Source organism: Lissotriton helveticus, chromosome 8 (genome assembly GCF_964261635.1).
Source record: "Lissotriton helveticus chromosome 8, aLisHel1.1, whole genome shotgun sequence".
Classification (NCBI taxonomy): Eukaryota; Metazoa; Chordata; class Amphibia; order Caudata; family Salamandridae; genus Lissotriton; species Lissotriton helveticus.
Genome location: NC_136069.1, coordinates 99,175,808 through 99,194,068, shown reverse-complemented (window position 1 = coordinate 99,194,068; position 18,261 = coordinate 99,175,808). Strand labels below are relative to the sequence as shown.

At 40.9% G+C, this 18,261-nt stretch overlaps 1 protein-coding gene across 3 annotated transcripts in view; it reads left to right on the top strand.

The window, feature by feature from the left end:
• The window catches only part of ILDR2 (immunoglobulin like domain containing receptor 2), a 752,917-nt gene extending 740,830 nt beyond the window's left edge, over positions 1–12,087 (top strand). For 2 of the 3 annotated variants that reach the window (XM_078656686.1, XM_078656685.1), the window contains 2 exons: positions 219–840; positions 2,434–12,087. In XM_078656686.1, coding sequence (XP_078512812.1) covers positions 219–840; positions 2,434–2,469 — 658 coding nt within the window. In that variant the 3' untranslated portion in view covers positions 2,470–12,087. The remainder of the gene's footprint in view (positions 1–218; positions 841–2,433) is intronic. The other variant, XM_078656684.1, reaches the window with a different exon arrangement.
• Positions 12,088–18,261: the final 6,174 nt, after the last annotated feature.

Genomic DNA, 18,261 nt, shown 5'->3' with positions numbered 1-18,261 from the left:
ACCACATGTCTTACCAAGACATTAGACTAATCTTATTTTACACACTTTAGTCAGGTGAAATATTACAGGTAACTTGATAATTAACTGATGCACTGTTGAGTCGTCAATTATTCATCAGCAAAAATGTCTCCACTTTCTATATCCAAGCAATAACATATTTCACTGTTTATTTCTATTTGCACTGTTCAATATTTTCTAAATCATGGTTTCTTTCATAGTCATCAGAGGCCAACTTCAGAGCTCCTGGAAAGAAAAGCATTTGCAATGGGTGTTCAAGCTGTGTCCACAGACGAACTAGCCGCATTTGCAGATTCGTATAGACAGAAAGGCCGCAGGTCGGACAGCCGAGGCCCATCACGAATTGAGAAGACCGACTTGCGAGGACGGTCACAGTACCAAGACACCTCTTTGGAAGGATACTACAATAAGCGCAGCCGCTGCAGAGAAGTGTTCTCGGACTCAGAGAGGGGCTGGTCATTCAGCCCATCGAGAATGAGAGTTCCAGAGGATAAGCACATTCCAAAGCGGGTCAGTCGGATGGGGCAAAGCTATGATGATGGGTACCTAAGCAGTGTCCTCGAAAGGAAGTCAAAGGGCTTGGAGGACAGCTGCGGCAGTGCAACGCCATCCAAACTGAGCCTGCGGCAGGGCGGGACCAGATTCAGCCGGTCCCCAACGTGCAAAGGAGGGGATGAGAAGGAGCAGCAGGGGAATGAAGAAGACCCCTTACCACCTTATAGTGAAAGAGAGCACAGCAGAGGTTCTGGGTATCGTTCCAGAGAGCATGGCTACCACGGCTCCTCGGAGAAGAGGAAAAAGAAGGAACCGTCTATTAAAACAGTAGGTATAGTAGTATTCACTGTCTAAAAAAGCTAGAAACCAGGGAAGGAAATGAGGGCCATTATCTCTTGGAGTCTGAGACGGATTATTACCTCATTTTATGTTTGTAGGATGAGGTCTTGTCATTTTGTGATCATCCCCTGTCTGTGTTTTTGAAACCTTGAAAATTGAAGCTTTTTCAACTTAAATTTGTCTATATAAGTGTACATATTTATACATGACTAAGCATTTTTATATATTAGCATGTAAATGTATACATGAACATTTAGCTGGCTCACATAGCAACATGGACATCAGTATGAATTAAAAGAGAGATGGGTAGATGGATCATGGTAGGTGAGTAGGTCGACAGATCCATGAGGAAACTGAGTCTGGGCGTTATTCGATGACAATCTTGGAAAATGTTCTACAATTATCTCTCAAATACCTGTTCTGATAAACATCTAACTCTGTTATTGATCACTGTGATACGCGTCAATGGCTTATAGTATCACATTCACAGTACGGAAACTGCTTGGGACTGGAGATACTCACTTGTTTGGCGAGAGATACGATCTTTGGCCAGTTCATGCCGACATATTTCTGTTTCTCTGCCCAAAAAAAGACATGAAAGGATCAGGTCACAGCATGAAAAGCCACATTTGCTTAGAATGACATCTTCCAGACTGTGATGGTAAGTTTTGTGGCCACAACCACTTCCAGACCAAGTTACTGTTGCCTTTACTTCCTTTCTTCCTGATTTGTATTGGCCACATCTAAGACGTCCATGAGTGGAAATTGTGGCCTTCATACCAGGGTAGGCCCTGGAAAAAAGGGTACATATATTTCTTGCACTGAAAATCAGGGTGGGATGCATTGTGTCAAGTTTGCACCTTGTTGCTCCATTAAGAATTCTGGAAACTGTCACTACATGCAAAGGCTCTATTCTGGTCTCCCCAGTCAGTAACTCATCGCCATCAAATCAGCCCTCTCCCTAGAGTTGTTCTGAGGCTCTCTGCACATCCCTAGTAGAGTTGTGACCAATGTATGCATTATTGTGGACCCTCACCTCAAAATATTCATCTATGATCTCCTCCGGACCTCTAAGCTTCCCCTCATCCTAATAGTGCCATCCTCTTCCAGAGTCCTATTAAACGTCAACAAGACATTGTACGCAGTGCGACTAAAAAGGCCTATTTCAGGCTAAACCATACTGGATACTTCAACCACAATCACTTACTGACCCATTCGAGGCATTGACAGAACGCAAGGATGGTTCTGCGAAAGAATACCGAATGTTCTCCTCACTACTGAACCCTCTGTTTCATCTTCTTGTTGAAGAGCTTCAGTCACTGGCATGGTATTGCTTTGACTCCCACTTTCCATTTGGTCATCCCTTTGCTTTACTCAGCCAGTAACCCTCTCAGCCTCCAGGGTAATGCTTAAGTTAGTCACAGTGAAGTAATGTTTTTGGGAAAAGGGTATGGCAGTGAGAACTGTGGGAGGAAAAGGCAGTGGGTGGGGGAGTTATATCTAAATTTTCTATAAAATTGAAAACTCTGTCCTTTTATTGCTGTACATTCATGGTTGTGTGTTTGTTTATTGTCTTCGCAGGGTGATTTACCAAACAGGATGTCTCTCGTGGTCTGACACCGTTAAGACATTAGGAAGGTTCTGAGTGGAGAGGCCCCTGAGGCTGTAGCCCCATTTGTACCAGACAGTCTCTGAGGATCATTCCATCTCCCGTGACAAGAAAAAATGTCACCTGTCCCACGTCTTCAAGAGACTGGACAGCCACAGTAGAGGAAAGAATCTCAGTTCAGGAGGCCTTCTGCTGTGGCTTTACTCTCTGGACAGGAGGGGATGTCAGGGTGGAGGCAATTGCACGATACAAGGGAAAGATTCAGAGAATAACATATTTTCCAGACATTGCAACCTTGGGGCAGGGACCATTCTAGAGAAGTTGTCATTTTAGGCCGAAAGTCTTTTCCTGGAGTTTTGATTTCAGGATAATTCCTGAGCAGGGCGGCCATCTTGAGAGGGAGGGTCTTCTGCATATAGGCTGTCCCACTGTGAAGGCTTGAAGGCCATCAGAAGGCATTGAAATTACAGATGCATTCTGCAGCGAATTTATTCTTAAGGTTATAGGCAGTCCTCTTTCATACATGCACAGGGCAGAATACATTTAGCAAATGTTGCAGTTTTTAAGAGCGCAGCTGCCTTAGACCACACCGGATCTTAGAGCGCTCTGTTGACAGAGGGCCTGTCTCAACTGATGCAACACATTGCCTTGGTCTCAACATTGTCACCCATTGTTAAAATATATTTGTGTCAAGAATATGCAGCATTTTCTGTAGTGTCTGGTGTTTCTCAGTGTCTGTCAACCATGTGCCACACAGTTAGAAGAGGTACTGTGAATCGCAAGACTTTCTAGCCTGGATAGTTGCCACGCCTTACAGCCAGACATACATCTTCAGCACTGAACCTGAACGGTCTGTCTAAATCACATACTCTAACTTTCACCCATGTATTTGGTGCCCAACACCAGAAGACTCTGGTCCCTGCTGCTAACACGTAATGCTGTGCCCGCAACCTGTGAAGGCCCTGCATAAGCCCTCACTCAAAAGAGAGGAGATCATATTGCCATCTGTGTTTTTGTGCGCAAGCCTCCGCCTGACTCACGTAAAGAAGAGATGTACTTGGCCGGTACTTTCAAGAACTCTGCGTTCAGTGCATGTACACCACCTCCAACATCCGGAATCCAGAAAGGTCCGGTATGGTTAACACTTGCTGATGGATAAACACCCCATGCTATGGAACCATTTCACTACTGACTTTAGGCAAAAGACTCCAGACTTCCCTGAAGAGATTAGCAGAAAGACTACTGGCCAACTGTCTTTCCACCGTAGCCGTCTCTTGCAGTCCCTAGGCTGTCTGACTCACCATTGTGTTCTCATTTCTTTTTCCATCTCCTCCATCTGTCTTCTTGTTTCAGTTTGTAACTCCCTTCTTCATCATCTCACTTAAACCAGAGCCAGAAAAAAGTGATCCATACATGCACACCTGCACATGACATTAACACAACACTTTTGAGGGGCCTTCACAGAAAATACAAATGCAAATTAAGTGCCTGAGTGAATTAATGGAACTACCTTTGGAGACTTTACCAAAACTACAAGACTCCCAATTTGTTCAATTACTTTCCAACTCATGTAAGGTAAATACAAATAAGAGAAAAACACAGTTGTTTAATATTTATAAAAAATTTGTTAGAAAATTTGACAACTTAAACTGTATTCATTTGAATCTCAAGGGCACTCTGGGATACTCATGTTACATCACTTTCATCTTTTTTTTTTAAGTAATGATAGCACATTTAGGTGATACACAACTTAATTTCTCCTTTTTTATCTGAAATAAATCTGTGTAATGAAGATTTCCTGTAAATCTGGCAAGGACTTCAGTTTTGCAGGCTAGAGAGAAATAAAATAAGAGATCAGAACTTTATACAATGCTTTGGTAGAGAATGAACCGAATTCCTCGTGTTATAAGTAGAACAGCCTCTAGGGTTAACACAGCTTGATGGGCACCTCTTAGCTCTTCTACGCGCTTATGATCTGGCTCATCAGGTGCAGCTAGATTTAGCAAGGTAATACATTTATTTGAGGTATATCTAAAATAGTCACAATTACAACTACAGTCATACTGATAAGATTTGAAATTAACACTTTTCCTGGCATGGGATACGTGATTTCTTGAACACTTTGAAAGACATATCTGCAACATAGTTTTGCGTCTGAGACTATTCCATTGTATATTCTTATATGAAAATTGAAAGTCATAAACATCACATATCTACTGTATAATAATCACTCAATAATAGAACACATTTTAAGCACAGAAAACTGTATGAAAAGCAATGGAATCAGTCAGTAGACAGTGTAAGTCTGTTAATTTTTTAATTAAGAACCATGCACTAAAATTTACTAAAGTACAATCAAAGAGATATTAGAATTTCAAGAATACAAGTTTATTGTGCTAACATAAAATAAATAAACTTTGATATCCGGAGAAACCACATATATATGCATGTGGCTGGTCTCAAGCAGAAGGCTGCTGCCTGGATCAAAGTAAGATTTCCCAGCGGTCCATGCAGAAATAAGGCATCACAGGAATTGAAAAGATACACATTTTAGTGTCCCTATATACAGAATTAATAGTTAATGGCTGCAGTATCTTTGCCTTACTTAAGCACTAAATGTATTTACCTCTGAATATAACGTGCACAAGATTGAATTATCCAAGAACCCCTAACAGTCATTTTGCACAACTTGAGTGTCTGAGTCTATGATTATGTAGTAATCCCAGTCTCTTCCAGGCTTTGAATGAATTATCCGAATGTGATTTTAACCTGGTTACATGAAGAAGTAGAATACGGTATAATTTATCCTCAATAGAAAAGCTGCAATATAAGTATACACTAACACAAGGCAAAAATGTAGCAATACTGTGCCGGGTATAACAGGCACAAATGAATTGTAATGGACTGCAAGGTAGATTTAATAAATTATTTAGGAACCTAATTTTACTGCTTTGGGCCTCACCTCTTCCTTAGGAACTGTAATATAAAACAAACTATCATGTTCAATAAATCTTTAGGGACTGTGCAGCTTATCGTATATTTCCATTTCATAATCAAATCTGTATTTATCAAAAGCAAAGCACCCATACAACAAGAAAATAGAACACAGAACTACTGATTTTAAAACATTTCGTAAATTCCACTATGAAAGACAGATCATTAATAGTGCTGATTACTCAAAAATAATCAGGCATGGTTTATACCGTAATCTTAGCTGCACAGAAGACAATTATTAACAACATAGTATAATATGCCTAATATATTCCATACCATAGGATCACACATAAAGTGGACAGTGTTTGAAATCCCAGTGAAAATAAATTCTCATACTCCCACTAAGTTAGTTAACAGTTTACTGTGGTTGCAGGGTAATGATCTTTTCAAACCCTGGCTTGATTTACAATAACCCACCATAATAAACTTGCCAATCAATATTTATCAACAAATTTACCTGCAACATTATACTAATGTGGTAGATCACTGTGTTTTCCTTCGCATGCTTTTGTGAGCTGAGATGATCAATCATTTCAACTACAATGGAAGGAATGAACTTATGTTTACATATGTCAGTAACTAAAATATTTGCTGATCTTTTTAAATTATTTAATATATAGTTATCTGGGCACCATTTTGACCTGGGTCTGTACAAATATTATTGAATATTATTAGTATTTCATTAGTAGAAAAGAATAGTTGTTTAACTAGAAAAAGTACTGTAGAATGCAAAATACTGCAATAATCTTGAAAACAACATTTCCGTGCTGCAGCTGATATAAGGTATCAGTTGTGACTGGAATGGGTTGTCTCCTTTCACTGTTTTTGACCTAATCTTCATGTGATTCTCCCCATAAGGTATCTTTGTTGTCCATCTTTTATACATATAGTTTTAAAGGGTCTTTTCCAAGCCTTAACCCCAGTTTATTCTGACTGTATTTTTGTCTGTTTAGCATGTACTATTGTTTTTAATTATGTGCTGTGTGCTGGTTTCCATCAATCTTTCAGTCTATGACATAACATCTCTTTCATAGTATTTTGATCAAATCTACTGTACGAAACAGTTCATCCAGTCTTTCATCTGAACGGAAACACCAAATCCTATTGCCGTCATCGGGCTTTTTAATAATAATAATAGTGTAGCTTCTAAAGCGCATAGCTACTTTGAAGGAAGTGTCCCAGCTCTGCGGTCCTGGATCTTATGTGCTACGCACTCTTTGTACTGGGACAATAGGGCCGGAGGGTTTTCAAAGGACTCCTGTTACTGAGCGTTATATTTAAGCATAATTTATTTAGAAGCACTTTTTCAAGACACGCAATCAGCACTCCGGAATCCTACATATTATTTTCTCCATTCATTCATCATTTAAGTAATTCAATAACTGGCTGTCATTGCATTACATTACTCTTTCAAAGGGATAACTTATTTAGTTATTTGATTTATTAAGTTAATTTTATATTCATGTGCCATTAAAAACAATCTTTTTTTATTCCTATCACAATCTATATCATTTATTCATTTGCAATTTATAGTGTGTCTTGATTTTAGGCTACTAATATAAATATTAATTTGTAATTTTATTGTGTGATCTTTCTTTGATAAACTCATATACTCATATACTTTGGAAAGTTATTCCTCATTTTAATTTGAAATATAGTGAGCTTAATCAAGGGAAAAACTTAGATAAAATATTTCTTATTTTAAAAAGAGACAGATTTTGCCTGACTCAGGCCTTGCAGTTTAGTACCTTTAAGCAAAAAGCTGACTGGACGTCCAATGAAGTCACAGTATAACGCGTAAGGGTATGATTATAAAACTACGGGGGGCAAGCTTACTTCATACTAATTCCTGATATAAGGGGTAGGTATGAGAACTTGAACTAGGTTTGTTCAGATCTAAGCCGAAGCGGTGCCGGTTTAGTAGTTTCCTAAAGGGTGGGAGTGTGGTTTGAGGTCTCATTCTCAAGGGCAGAGAGTTCCTCAGGTCACGTGCCATGTCATGGCTTCAGCTGTTTTGAACGTTGTGCTTTTTAGTTAAAGTGAGTCTTCTTTTTCTCCCTGAGAATGTAAGTAGGTTGGCCAGGTACACTGAAATTCTCAGATGGAATGCTATATATGTGAAGCAACAAACTCTGAATTTGATCCCTTCTTTTAGAGGTAACTGGAGGGTTTCGGTGTAAAAAGAAGGACAGCTTTCAGTGGAGTGAGAGAGGAATGACAGCCAGCTGGAGTAGTGCCAGAGTTGGAAACGGATATTATTAGAGAGTGTGCTGACATGAGTGTCAGCTTGGTGATTTTCTTAAGGGATTGTGATATAAAATGTCTGATTGAGCAAATATGTTTCCGTCCGGGTATCGAGGAAACAAATTGTCATGGATTAACCCAACACACTTCTCAGACCTAATGTTTCAGGACCTATTCTTAAATTTCCACCAGTGTTTCAAGGACAAATGGTCTTCTTCAGCACAGAGTATTTTTTTTCTACATTTTACACCATAATTGTCCCTAGAGCGCTTCAATTTTGTTTACAGCTTTTACTTTTAATAGCATACTGGTAGTGGTCTCAGAATTACAGGAACACAGTGATTTTCTGTTTATTGTCCCTATCGTGAATGACATATAAATAAAAGTGTTGTAGCAATATAATCCTTACGGTCTTATTTACAGTTTGGTGGATAGGATACTATGTCGAAACGTGGCAAATATCCTTCTTGTTGTATCACACGTCCCATAGACTATATTGCACTTGTAATACGGCAGACAGGACATCAGCCATGTTGTGATGGAGTATTTTGCCCCCGAAATTCCAAATAAGGCACTAAATCTTGATTTTGCACTTGAGTAACTCAGTGTTGTTGACACAACCTTTCCACCACAAAATGCACACAACAGTACTTGTGCTATCTGTGGTAGGAAATTAGCAGATAAAGCAAGTGAGCATGAATGGGCGGGGCTGATATGGGGTTAGAAGTTGCCCGAAGAATAGAACACACACGTGTACACACACGCACACATACAGTTAACTATACTCCAACCATTCAAGCCTCTCTAACTCATGCTACCAGGGGTTGTGTTGTGCAGTCTGTACTTTTGTCCCCACGGTCACGTTTCACTCTCATAAGCAAGTCATGGCCCTTTACTCTGGCTCTGTTATGACTAATCTGCACTTTGATCTTTTTCAGTCTCTTCGATGATTCTTACCTTCCTAACATTTCTTTTTCTCCTTCTATCCTTACGCTTGCCAGTCTACCACCACTTCAGGCTGCGATGCTGAACCTCAGCCCTATGCATGCAAAACTGTGTAAGAGAAACAGAGAACTTTGATTGTTCTTGCAAGTTTGGTTGCAGTACCGCCAGCTGTGACGACTGCAACAACTCTAAGTTTCCACATGCATTCACACTCTTTCTCTCTTTGCTTTCAGAACTGTGATTGGCTCGGGAGTAAGGCCGTGAATTGAAAATAACTTTTTCCCAGAACACGGATCATTGTTCATTATATCGGGAAATGTGAACAGGTGTTTTCGTTCTGGTCCTCGATGTCATGTTGAGCTGTGTTCCCGAAACAAACAAAAAACATGTTGCTGTGATTTTTCCACAAGAAAAATGCGTCTTGAGAAAATATTTTGGAACTCCCTCTCAATTGGCATTTTGCTGTGCTAGAGGATACAAAAATCCACTCACGAGAAATTTATTTTTGTGAAATATGTAAAGGGCTCAGTCTTTGAATTTTTTTATTTCCTGTAGACACAAAATGGCGGAGGCAAACTCAACAAGGGCTCGAATTCCAATTTGGGCATGGCTGCCTATGTTTTTTTTTAAATAAGCTGCCCTCATCCATGAATCATCCCTGACAATCTCGTAGAACTTTTTCGCTATCAACATTAGATTGTGGGTTTAGAAGCACACAGACAAACATATTTGATATTTAACCCACAATATCTGACCTCTGATTTTATTTATGGCTAACGTTGCCAACGAGTTCCAATAAAACCTAAAAAGAAATACCTACCTGACTTAGAAGCACCTTGAAATCCCCAAAATGTCAATTTCTGTTGAACCAAGTAAAATAATGCCTTATTATAACCCTTCAGATACCCCATGAAACCCAGGGTTACCCATCACACGCTATAAGCAATGGCATTGATGATTTTTTAACTATACATTTTGTAAATAATAATACATCAAACAACATTTTAAATGCTTCTTACTACCCACAATGTATGTAATTGGCTTCATGAATGCTGCTTGCATCCAGACAAAAATATCTGGTATTTGCCATTTTAATGAACAGAAGTCCACCTCATTTGAGTGTAAATAGGATCCAACTGCAATTGTTGCAATACTCTGTCCAAAAGAAACTGTAAAACTAAAATCTGGGGCACGCTCCCGCTGCCCAGAAATACACCCACTGGGTCAAGATATGGCGCTTGTTAATGTTATTTTACCAAATGTACCCCTGGCCTCAACTCACCCTACTCTCTTTTCAATATCAAATTAACGTATACATTCCAAATCAGGTGCTGTGTCCCTCCCAGAGTCTAGAGCTAATTCCTGAATTGTAACTAGTCTCAAAGGGATGTTTCTCAGTGGCTGTCCCCTTTTTATGGGGCTCTTAGCCACCACATCAGGGACTGTAGCAGCCTTTTAAAAAAATAAACTTTTATAAAAAAATCGTTAGAGGAATTAATCTGTGCATCCTCAAAATGTACAGAAGTGAATCAATTCTACTTCTACAAGATAAAAACTCAGAAAGAGATTGAGTATAGAAATGCATTTACTTGAATCCTTTTCTTTACATTAAGTCATGCAACTTGGTTTCAATTTTTATAGTTCAAAACCCTACCTTATACTTGGTACCTGTAAAGTAACAAAGCAGGATTCATGAACTGAAGCACCTGCCAACATTTCTGTCTGATGTTCTTTCCTCCCACTTCTTTTTCTGTTTCCTACTCTCATACCCAACCCAGAAGGTCCTACCTTCGTATTGTAATGCACAGCGGACGTGCCTGCCTTGGTTCTGGCACCATTCAGTATTACTGCCTCTGCTCTGACCAATACTACTGTGCAAGGGTGTGACCTGCTTCCCAAAGGGCTGGGCTCCCTACAGTACTCTGCAGCTTACAGATCTCTTTACAATGTTGCATTTCTATTCTACGTAAGGTGTAGCAGTTTTGCCTGGAACCTTTCCCAAATCGATAATGTAGCTTGCTTCCACGCATTACCGTCAATAACATCCCCAATGTGACATCTGAATCTCCAACCAAGAGTGCTAAGAGTATACATCAGTGGCCCTCTAGAAACTGCTTATAGGTAGGCCGAGGATATGCCTATCCAGAAATCTCAAAAACATGTCCTAGATATGTTTATCAGGCAAATGCTGGGCTATCTTTACTGTCCGCTGGATTACTTCATTTTTTAGCACAATCGTCAATGCCGGCATCTCCCAGTTTCGGTCATCTGTCTTCTTCAAGATGTGTAGACCCGAACTATAATCAATGTTCTCTGTATTGTGACAGGTTCTGAAAGGTATGACCCGTTCCTTCATCATAAATATTGTTAAAGCTTGAAGGCTACAATCTTCTCCAAATTTTACTTTAGTTTGAAACACTGGTCCAGCTACAGTCACATTCAAAAAATCACTGGAAGCAGTTCAACCACAGAGTTCACACCAACTCATACCTTCTGCCTGCTTATTGGCCCTTAGTGGCTAGGACCAAATTTGCTTTACACCAACTTTTATGTGGACATATTTGCAACAAGGAAGAACAATTACAAGACCAGCTGTCAACAATGCTGAACCTTCAACACAGTTTTAGCTCATCTGTAGAACTGTTACTCAAGTCTACTGAAATGGAATATGTCTGGCTGGGAGGTACAATACCACTGCACACAACTGAGAAGGACAATTATGGAACCTAAGCCCACCAGCATGTTACACCTGGGGGCTGATCTGTTTTTTGTGTGTTTTTTTATTTTACTCTGTCGTAGTACACCTAAGCACCTGCAGATTGTGATTATCTAAGGCATTCGTAAGTAGTTGCTGGCCGTCCTTTCTTAAACCCAGCATAGCTGCTGCATTAAGAGGACTGGAGTGGACAGGAGTAGACTAAGTGGACTCTGGGTCTCCACTTTCATTTCATCAGCTGCCTTTCTTTCTCATTTTCAGGAGGACTGACTGCCTGCTACTAAAGCTTAACTGTTTGTCGATGGCTTTACCTGTGTGCTGCATCATCTGAAAAGATGCAATTTACAGTGAAGAGAGGTGCCTTTCGCCTGGTTCCTCATTTGTGTTTTGTGGTTCTCGGTGTTCTCTGCACAGACAGGTTTTTTTCTTGGTGTTTTAGTAAAATTGTATTTTTATTGTTTTTGTTGTTTTACTGGAGCAGAGAGCCACTGATGCCACAACTAAAATGTCTGAAAATGTGTACAGTTTGTTTTACTCACCTCTATGAACGTACTAAAACTCTGGAAAATATGTTCTTGGGTCCCTTAAAGTTGTCATACTGTGCTTCACACAATGAAGCCATAAAGGGTGGGCGGTGGAAGGAACATTTTACTATATCTGTACAGCAAACATCCTCAAAGGACAAATCTTGTGCCAATTTTCAAAAATAAATATTTCTGTTTATTTATTGCCTGCTATTTTTTCATAAAACAGTATATTGTAAATCAAGAACAAAACTGCACCAACAAACGCCCCACCAGGGAAACAAGACAGGTTGTTCTTCAGCTTAAGGTCATCTTTACCTGCTAACCAGCAGTTGAATGAAAGATGGTAATAAAAGTATCAGGAACAACAGTATGAACCTATACATTTATAGACTCTCTGGTCAGCAGCTCAGAAGTAGGAATAACAATATTAAAAAGGGTAGATCACTCTGGTCTATCTGCACTGGACCTTGATGCATTTCAGGCAGTGAGGCTGTGAAATATCACTAGTAATGGAATCTGCCTTGTGAAGAGAAATAAGGTATTCGAATAGACAAGGACATGGTAGGAGTGTGTACTGAGGAGCACTATGATATCTTGTCCCCATGTTGAGGTTTTAATGAAGGCAGGTGTTCTGTACAGGAGAACAATCTCACTCCTGCAGATAGCCACTACCTCAACAAATATAACTTCTGCTTACCATTTCCAGCCGCCACTTAAATTTAAACTTATTTTCAAGCACCGTAATATTTGTAGCCCTAAAATTAAGCTGTCCTTTAATTTGACATCTTCAATACATCCACCACACCGCTAATTGGCAATTTATGTATTAAAACAGTCATATCATTTGTCAGCAGGTTATTTAAACGTTTGCATTTCGGTGATGTACACACCATTATTAAAATTTTTACAAATAATGACGTCAAGACCATTTAATATTTTTCTACATGTTTGAAGGCTTGCATCAGTAATGTGCACACCCCTTTTCAAAATACTCATCATCCTGCTGAAATCCCTGCCCGCCAAATTTAGAAATGAATGCCAAACCAACCTTACGGTGATTCCTGTCAATGCTTTTTTAAGTTTGACGGACGGCTCTGCCAACATGAAGAAGCTGTTCATAAAACGTATTTTTTTTTTATTCAGACAAAGAAAGTCCCAAGGCAGGATATTGGGATTTTCTTTTTAAAACAAAAAAAAGCCACCCTCTGGCCCTTACTCCATCATCAGGCCATTGGAGATGTTCGGCCATGGTGGAGACGAGTAGTCCAACAACAAAGGGTACCAGAGGGTCTAAAAAAAGGAGGTTATAATTGTGTGTGAAACAAGCAACAAGACCTGGGACTCAAAAAACTAAACCAAAAAATGGTGTACAATGACAACTCAAGAGATGGTCAAAGGTACCCATCAGTCACCACTCGGAACTGCCCTTCATCATTTGGGATTTTATTCTCGAGACCATCTATGCAGTTGTGTTATGTTTAGACAGAAAGAGACCAAGATGTAATAAGTCCCTCCTTCTCAACAAGCAATAGTATGGTTTACCACTCCTAGTAACTTATGAGTGGTCTAGTGTGGTATGACTGAATAAGTGCAGTGCAAAAGAACTCTTAACGTGGAAAGTAATAAACATAAGGAAGTGAGTTTAAAATTGGGTGAGGAAGCATAGAACAAACTTTATTCGGGTGATGCTCGCTCTACCAATATTAAAAAATTTGTTAAAGACAGTTAGAAAGATATGCTGTCTCAAGATGGAATTCGGTCGACATGTTTCAGCAACAATTGAACGTAATAGTCCTTGCTTTCTTCAGGACCATTATAACAAATAGGTGCTACTGCATCAATAAAACAAATAATAAGTGACAACTAAAAGGCAAGTACAGAGATCACCTGCAGTTTCCAGGTGAAAAATTCTGGTCTTTGGCTTACTGCTTATGTCGTTCACTGAAAAGGTTTAGAACAGAAAAAGAGAATCACAAGTCAGGCAACCTGGCCACACACACATAGCCTCAGTTACAAGCTAGGTCTGAACACTAAAGACCTTAAGCGTAATCACACCTAGGGTGTTGACTAGGAACACTTAAAAATATAGTGTAATCGGTTTACCATATCTGGATATATCATTTATATGCCTAAGTAATCTTACCATAGCTTGTAAGATGTGAAGACCTCACCCCACCTGGCAGTGGCTCAGGAAAGGAGTGAAGCACCGCTCTAAGAAACATGAAAAAAGGAATAAAAACATGTTGTTTCCAAAGTGTACAGACACCTCCATATTACAGAGAACTGGTGGGGACTTGCTAAACTAAGGAGGATAGGAGTCATAATGAATAACTCCACAATCGTCCATCAAGTATGCCCTGAATGGTATACTGACTTCAGCGTATGATATAAGGTCCCACAGGCATTAGACTCCTGTCTCCGTAATAAAGTGCCTCCTGATTGTTCGACCAACTACAAACAATCGTCACTTTAAAAACGAGTCAGTACTTTAAGGGGGGTTGAGGCCAAGCGTTTTAACGGTGTATAGCGTGAACCTATTGGAGAGAAGTAGCCGTCTTACCTAACCGTCGGTACTTCCTGGCCGGCATCTGAGTCGACTGGGGAGGCACCGAACGGTTGCTTCGTGACTTTATAAAAGTAGAGACCTGATTTGTCGCGGCAGGCATGTGACTGACTCATCCGCGTCTCGATTGCTACGGAAATGCCTAATTCGCCGCCGCGACCACGTGACAGATTCAAAGGCCTAGTGATTGGCTAAATAGCGGGCTAAGTGTGTAAGACCGCTCTTCATTGGTAACGGGACGTTCCCTTGGTAACCCTTATGTTTGGACGCATTTTACCATGATCGATAAACACAATCAAAATCAGGATCTGTATTTCTCAGGCCCGGGAATCGCTGTGTTTGTTATTAGGCTCGTATTTAATGCGCTATCAAAGATTGCGCATTCTACAGGATCGACTCGCAAATTCTATTCGTGCCCCGTTTTGACCAGTTTGGAAGCAGGAATATTACCTATCTGTGGGTTATAAAAATTCTCATGACTGAGCAAAAAAGGGGAGACTCAAGTGATTCATCCTACCACTATACTGTGATGTAAACAGGGTAGAAAAATAGGCAAAAAAGGGGGTGCAACACTAGTCATTAGCATGAATGTCCAGTGAGTTTGTATATACAGCTGCTCAAAGGTTACTATTAAGTAAGCCCGCAGGTGTGTCTATGGAGTCACAAGAACACAAGTGCCTTAGGAAGACCTTGATTGATGCCAAACCTACTTAGATGGATAACACTTCATGGCAGGGCTAAAGAAGGCATTATTAGAGAATGAGGTTGTTTCATACTCATGTCTTACAGAGTAGACCAGGGAATTTCGTCATTTAACCCATTGCGGTGGGTGTCCAATTTCAGAACCCATCTCTGCTCCCTGACAAGGAGAAATTTGGCTACATCCGCGGTGTGCGAGGGAATAAAAGGTTGTTCCAGCACAGTCCATAAGAATGCAGTAGAGGGATGGTTGGCTTCTAAGAAGTGTGTAGTTAACATGGTGGCCTGTCTCTTACAGCGAATCGTGCTTTTGTGTTCTGATATCCTGATACGGATCTTACGTGTGGTCATCCCTCGTACTTGTATCCACACGGGCATGTGATGAGATAGATGAGTCGATCACTGTTACAATTCGTACATTTGTTCTGTTTCCAAGGTCGCGATGTTCCTATGTCAATCTCTGTTGTTTTCTTCGTTTGAGGGCACGCTTGACAGGTGCCACACGGATGGTGTCCTATGACTGGTGGAAGATCCCATAAAGTCCCCAAAACCCTCGGATGTTCTTCAAGGGGTCTTGTGTGCACCAACCTATCTCTCAGGTTTGGGCCTCTCTTGAATGAGAACAGGGGAAGGGGAAGAGCCAGACGTCCAGAGTTAAGGATCGACCAGTGTTTCTTGACAGTTTTCTGAATGCTGGTGGAAAGAGTCCCAAAAGTATGAACGAACGTTAGTCTTTCCAATGGGGCTTTTGGTACAGATGGTTCCAACAAGGCCGAGCGGTTGTTATTCATGGCCCGTTTCATCGATTGACGTACCAGCTTCTGTGGATACTTGCGTGTGATCAGCTGGTCACTCAGAGTCCTCGAATGTTCTTTATAGGCTGCAATGGTAGAACAGTTCCTCTGGACACGCAGAAATTGTCCGAAGGGGAGATTCTCCCTTAAAGATCTTGGGTGATGACTATCGAACAATAGAAGGGAATTCCTTGAGGTGGGTTTCCTGTACAGTTCTGATTGTAGTCCATCAGGTTTGGCCACAATTAGCAGATCAAGGAAAGCAAGGCTCAAGCCCCCGATCTTGATGGTGAATTTGAGAAAAGAGTTTCTGGTGTTGAGCCATTCCAAAAATTCAAGGCAGTACTCGCTGGAGCCTCGCCACACCACCAAAATGTCATCGATATACCTTTTCCAGGTTTTTAAATTATCGATGTACGGATTGCTGTCACTGAAAATGTGTTGCTGCTCAAAAGAATGGACATATAAATTCGCCAGACTGGGGGCGTAAACGCTCCCCATACTTGTGCCAGACACCTGCAGATAGACATTGTCCTCAAAACAAAAAAAATGTTGCTTCATGGCCAAAGTGGCACAAGCCATGATAAAATGGACCGGTGTAATACTGTTTAAGTCTTTAGACTCCAACAATGAGCGGATAACTTCTAATGTCTCATCCTGCGGGATGGAGGTATAGAGTGCCTCAACATCAAAAGAGACAAGCAAATCTGTAGTGATGTCAAATTCCATGTCAGGTAACAGACGTAATACCTCTGTTGTATCCTTGAGATAAGTGGGCATCTCTTCCACCATAGGTCGCAAGAAATGGTCCACGAATGTCGACAAAGGTTCCAGAGCTGACCCTATTCCAGAGATAATAGGACGGCCGGGGGGTGGCCTCTGTTGTTTATGGACCTTTGGCAGGGCATAGAAATAAGGCATCTTCGGATGCTCAGTATACAGAAAGGTTGATTCTGCTTGAGTGATCCAACCCTCTGATGATGCCTCCTCGATCATTGTCCTGATGGTCAGTTTCAATTGTTCAGTCGGATCTTCTTCAAGACGAAGATACGCACTCTCATTATTGAGCTGTCGCAAACATTCAGAACGGTAAACATCGGTGTCCAGTAAAACGATGGATCCACCCTTATCAGCTGGCTTGATAGTTAATTCTTTGTTGGCTGTAAGGGATTTAAGTGCCAAATGCTCTGATTTGGGTAGATTGTAAAAAACCTTTTTGTTGTTTTCAGAAAAAAGGCTCTCGACTTCTCTCTCCATAGCCTGTTCAAAGGCTAGAACCTGTGGTGGCATCAAATGGGCGGGAGGTGTAAAAGTGGACTTACACTTTAGCCCGGTATTGACGTCCCTCTCATCTTGTATAAGTTGTTCCTTGTCCGCAAAGAAGTAGTGTAGTCTAATTTTCCTCAGAAATTTCGCGAGATCCAAGCGAGTCTCAAAGTGGTCATTCTGATGGGTAGGTACGAATCCGAGACCCTTATTGAGGGCTTTCTCCTCTGTTGGAGTGAGAGTGTGTTTGCTCAAATTGATTACGATGCTGGATCCGCACTGTTTTGTACCGGGTCCTTGGTCTTCGCAGAATTGCTCCTCAGACTCCTCGTCCCTGTCGAAGTGGATGGTGGACTGTAGTGGACCTGGAGTTGGGTTTGTGTTTGACCTCGTCTTTTCCCTCGGGACCTTCCCCGGCCAAATCCTAAAAAAGGAGGCTGCCTGGAAAGTTGCCTAGGAATCCTTGTTGAAATTCGCCGGAAAACTAGGCATGCAAGGGCCCATAGGGGGGCCCATCGATTGAGGAAAAGGGCCTAGTTGCTGGGGAGGAAAAAAAGGGGGAGGAGGAACTCCTCCACACTGCCATGGATATGGTGACCACCATTGTTGTTGTTGGTTTTGTTGGTTGCCTCGCCAGTTATTTCTCAGATTCCTTTTGCCTCGGCCTCGCCCTTGTGTATTGAAGTTATTATTACTAGTGTCGCTGCCAGAAGTCGATGTCCCGTAGGTGGAAGCTGTCATGCGACTGTTAGTATTGAAGTCGGGCGGGACATAAGAGTCACTTGAGTAAGGATATACCTTCTCAAATTTGAATTTATCAAGGTCTTTTCTGAATTTCTCTATTTTTACTGACAGAGTATACTCTTTATAATCCCTGTTGTTCTTATTGGCATCATCAAGATTCTTTTGAAAGGCTTTGGAAGAGAGGGTGGTCTTGATTTTGGACTCCATAATCTGAATTTCGATAAGTATAGTGTCCGCTATACGTTTGGCGGTCTGGATGATAAGAATCAACCAGTCTCTGGTACACCACCAAACGATCATAGCCCAGC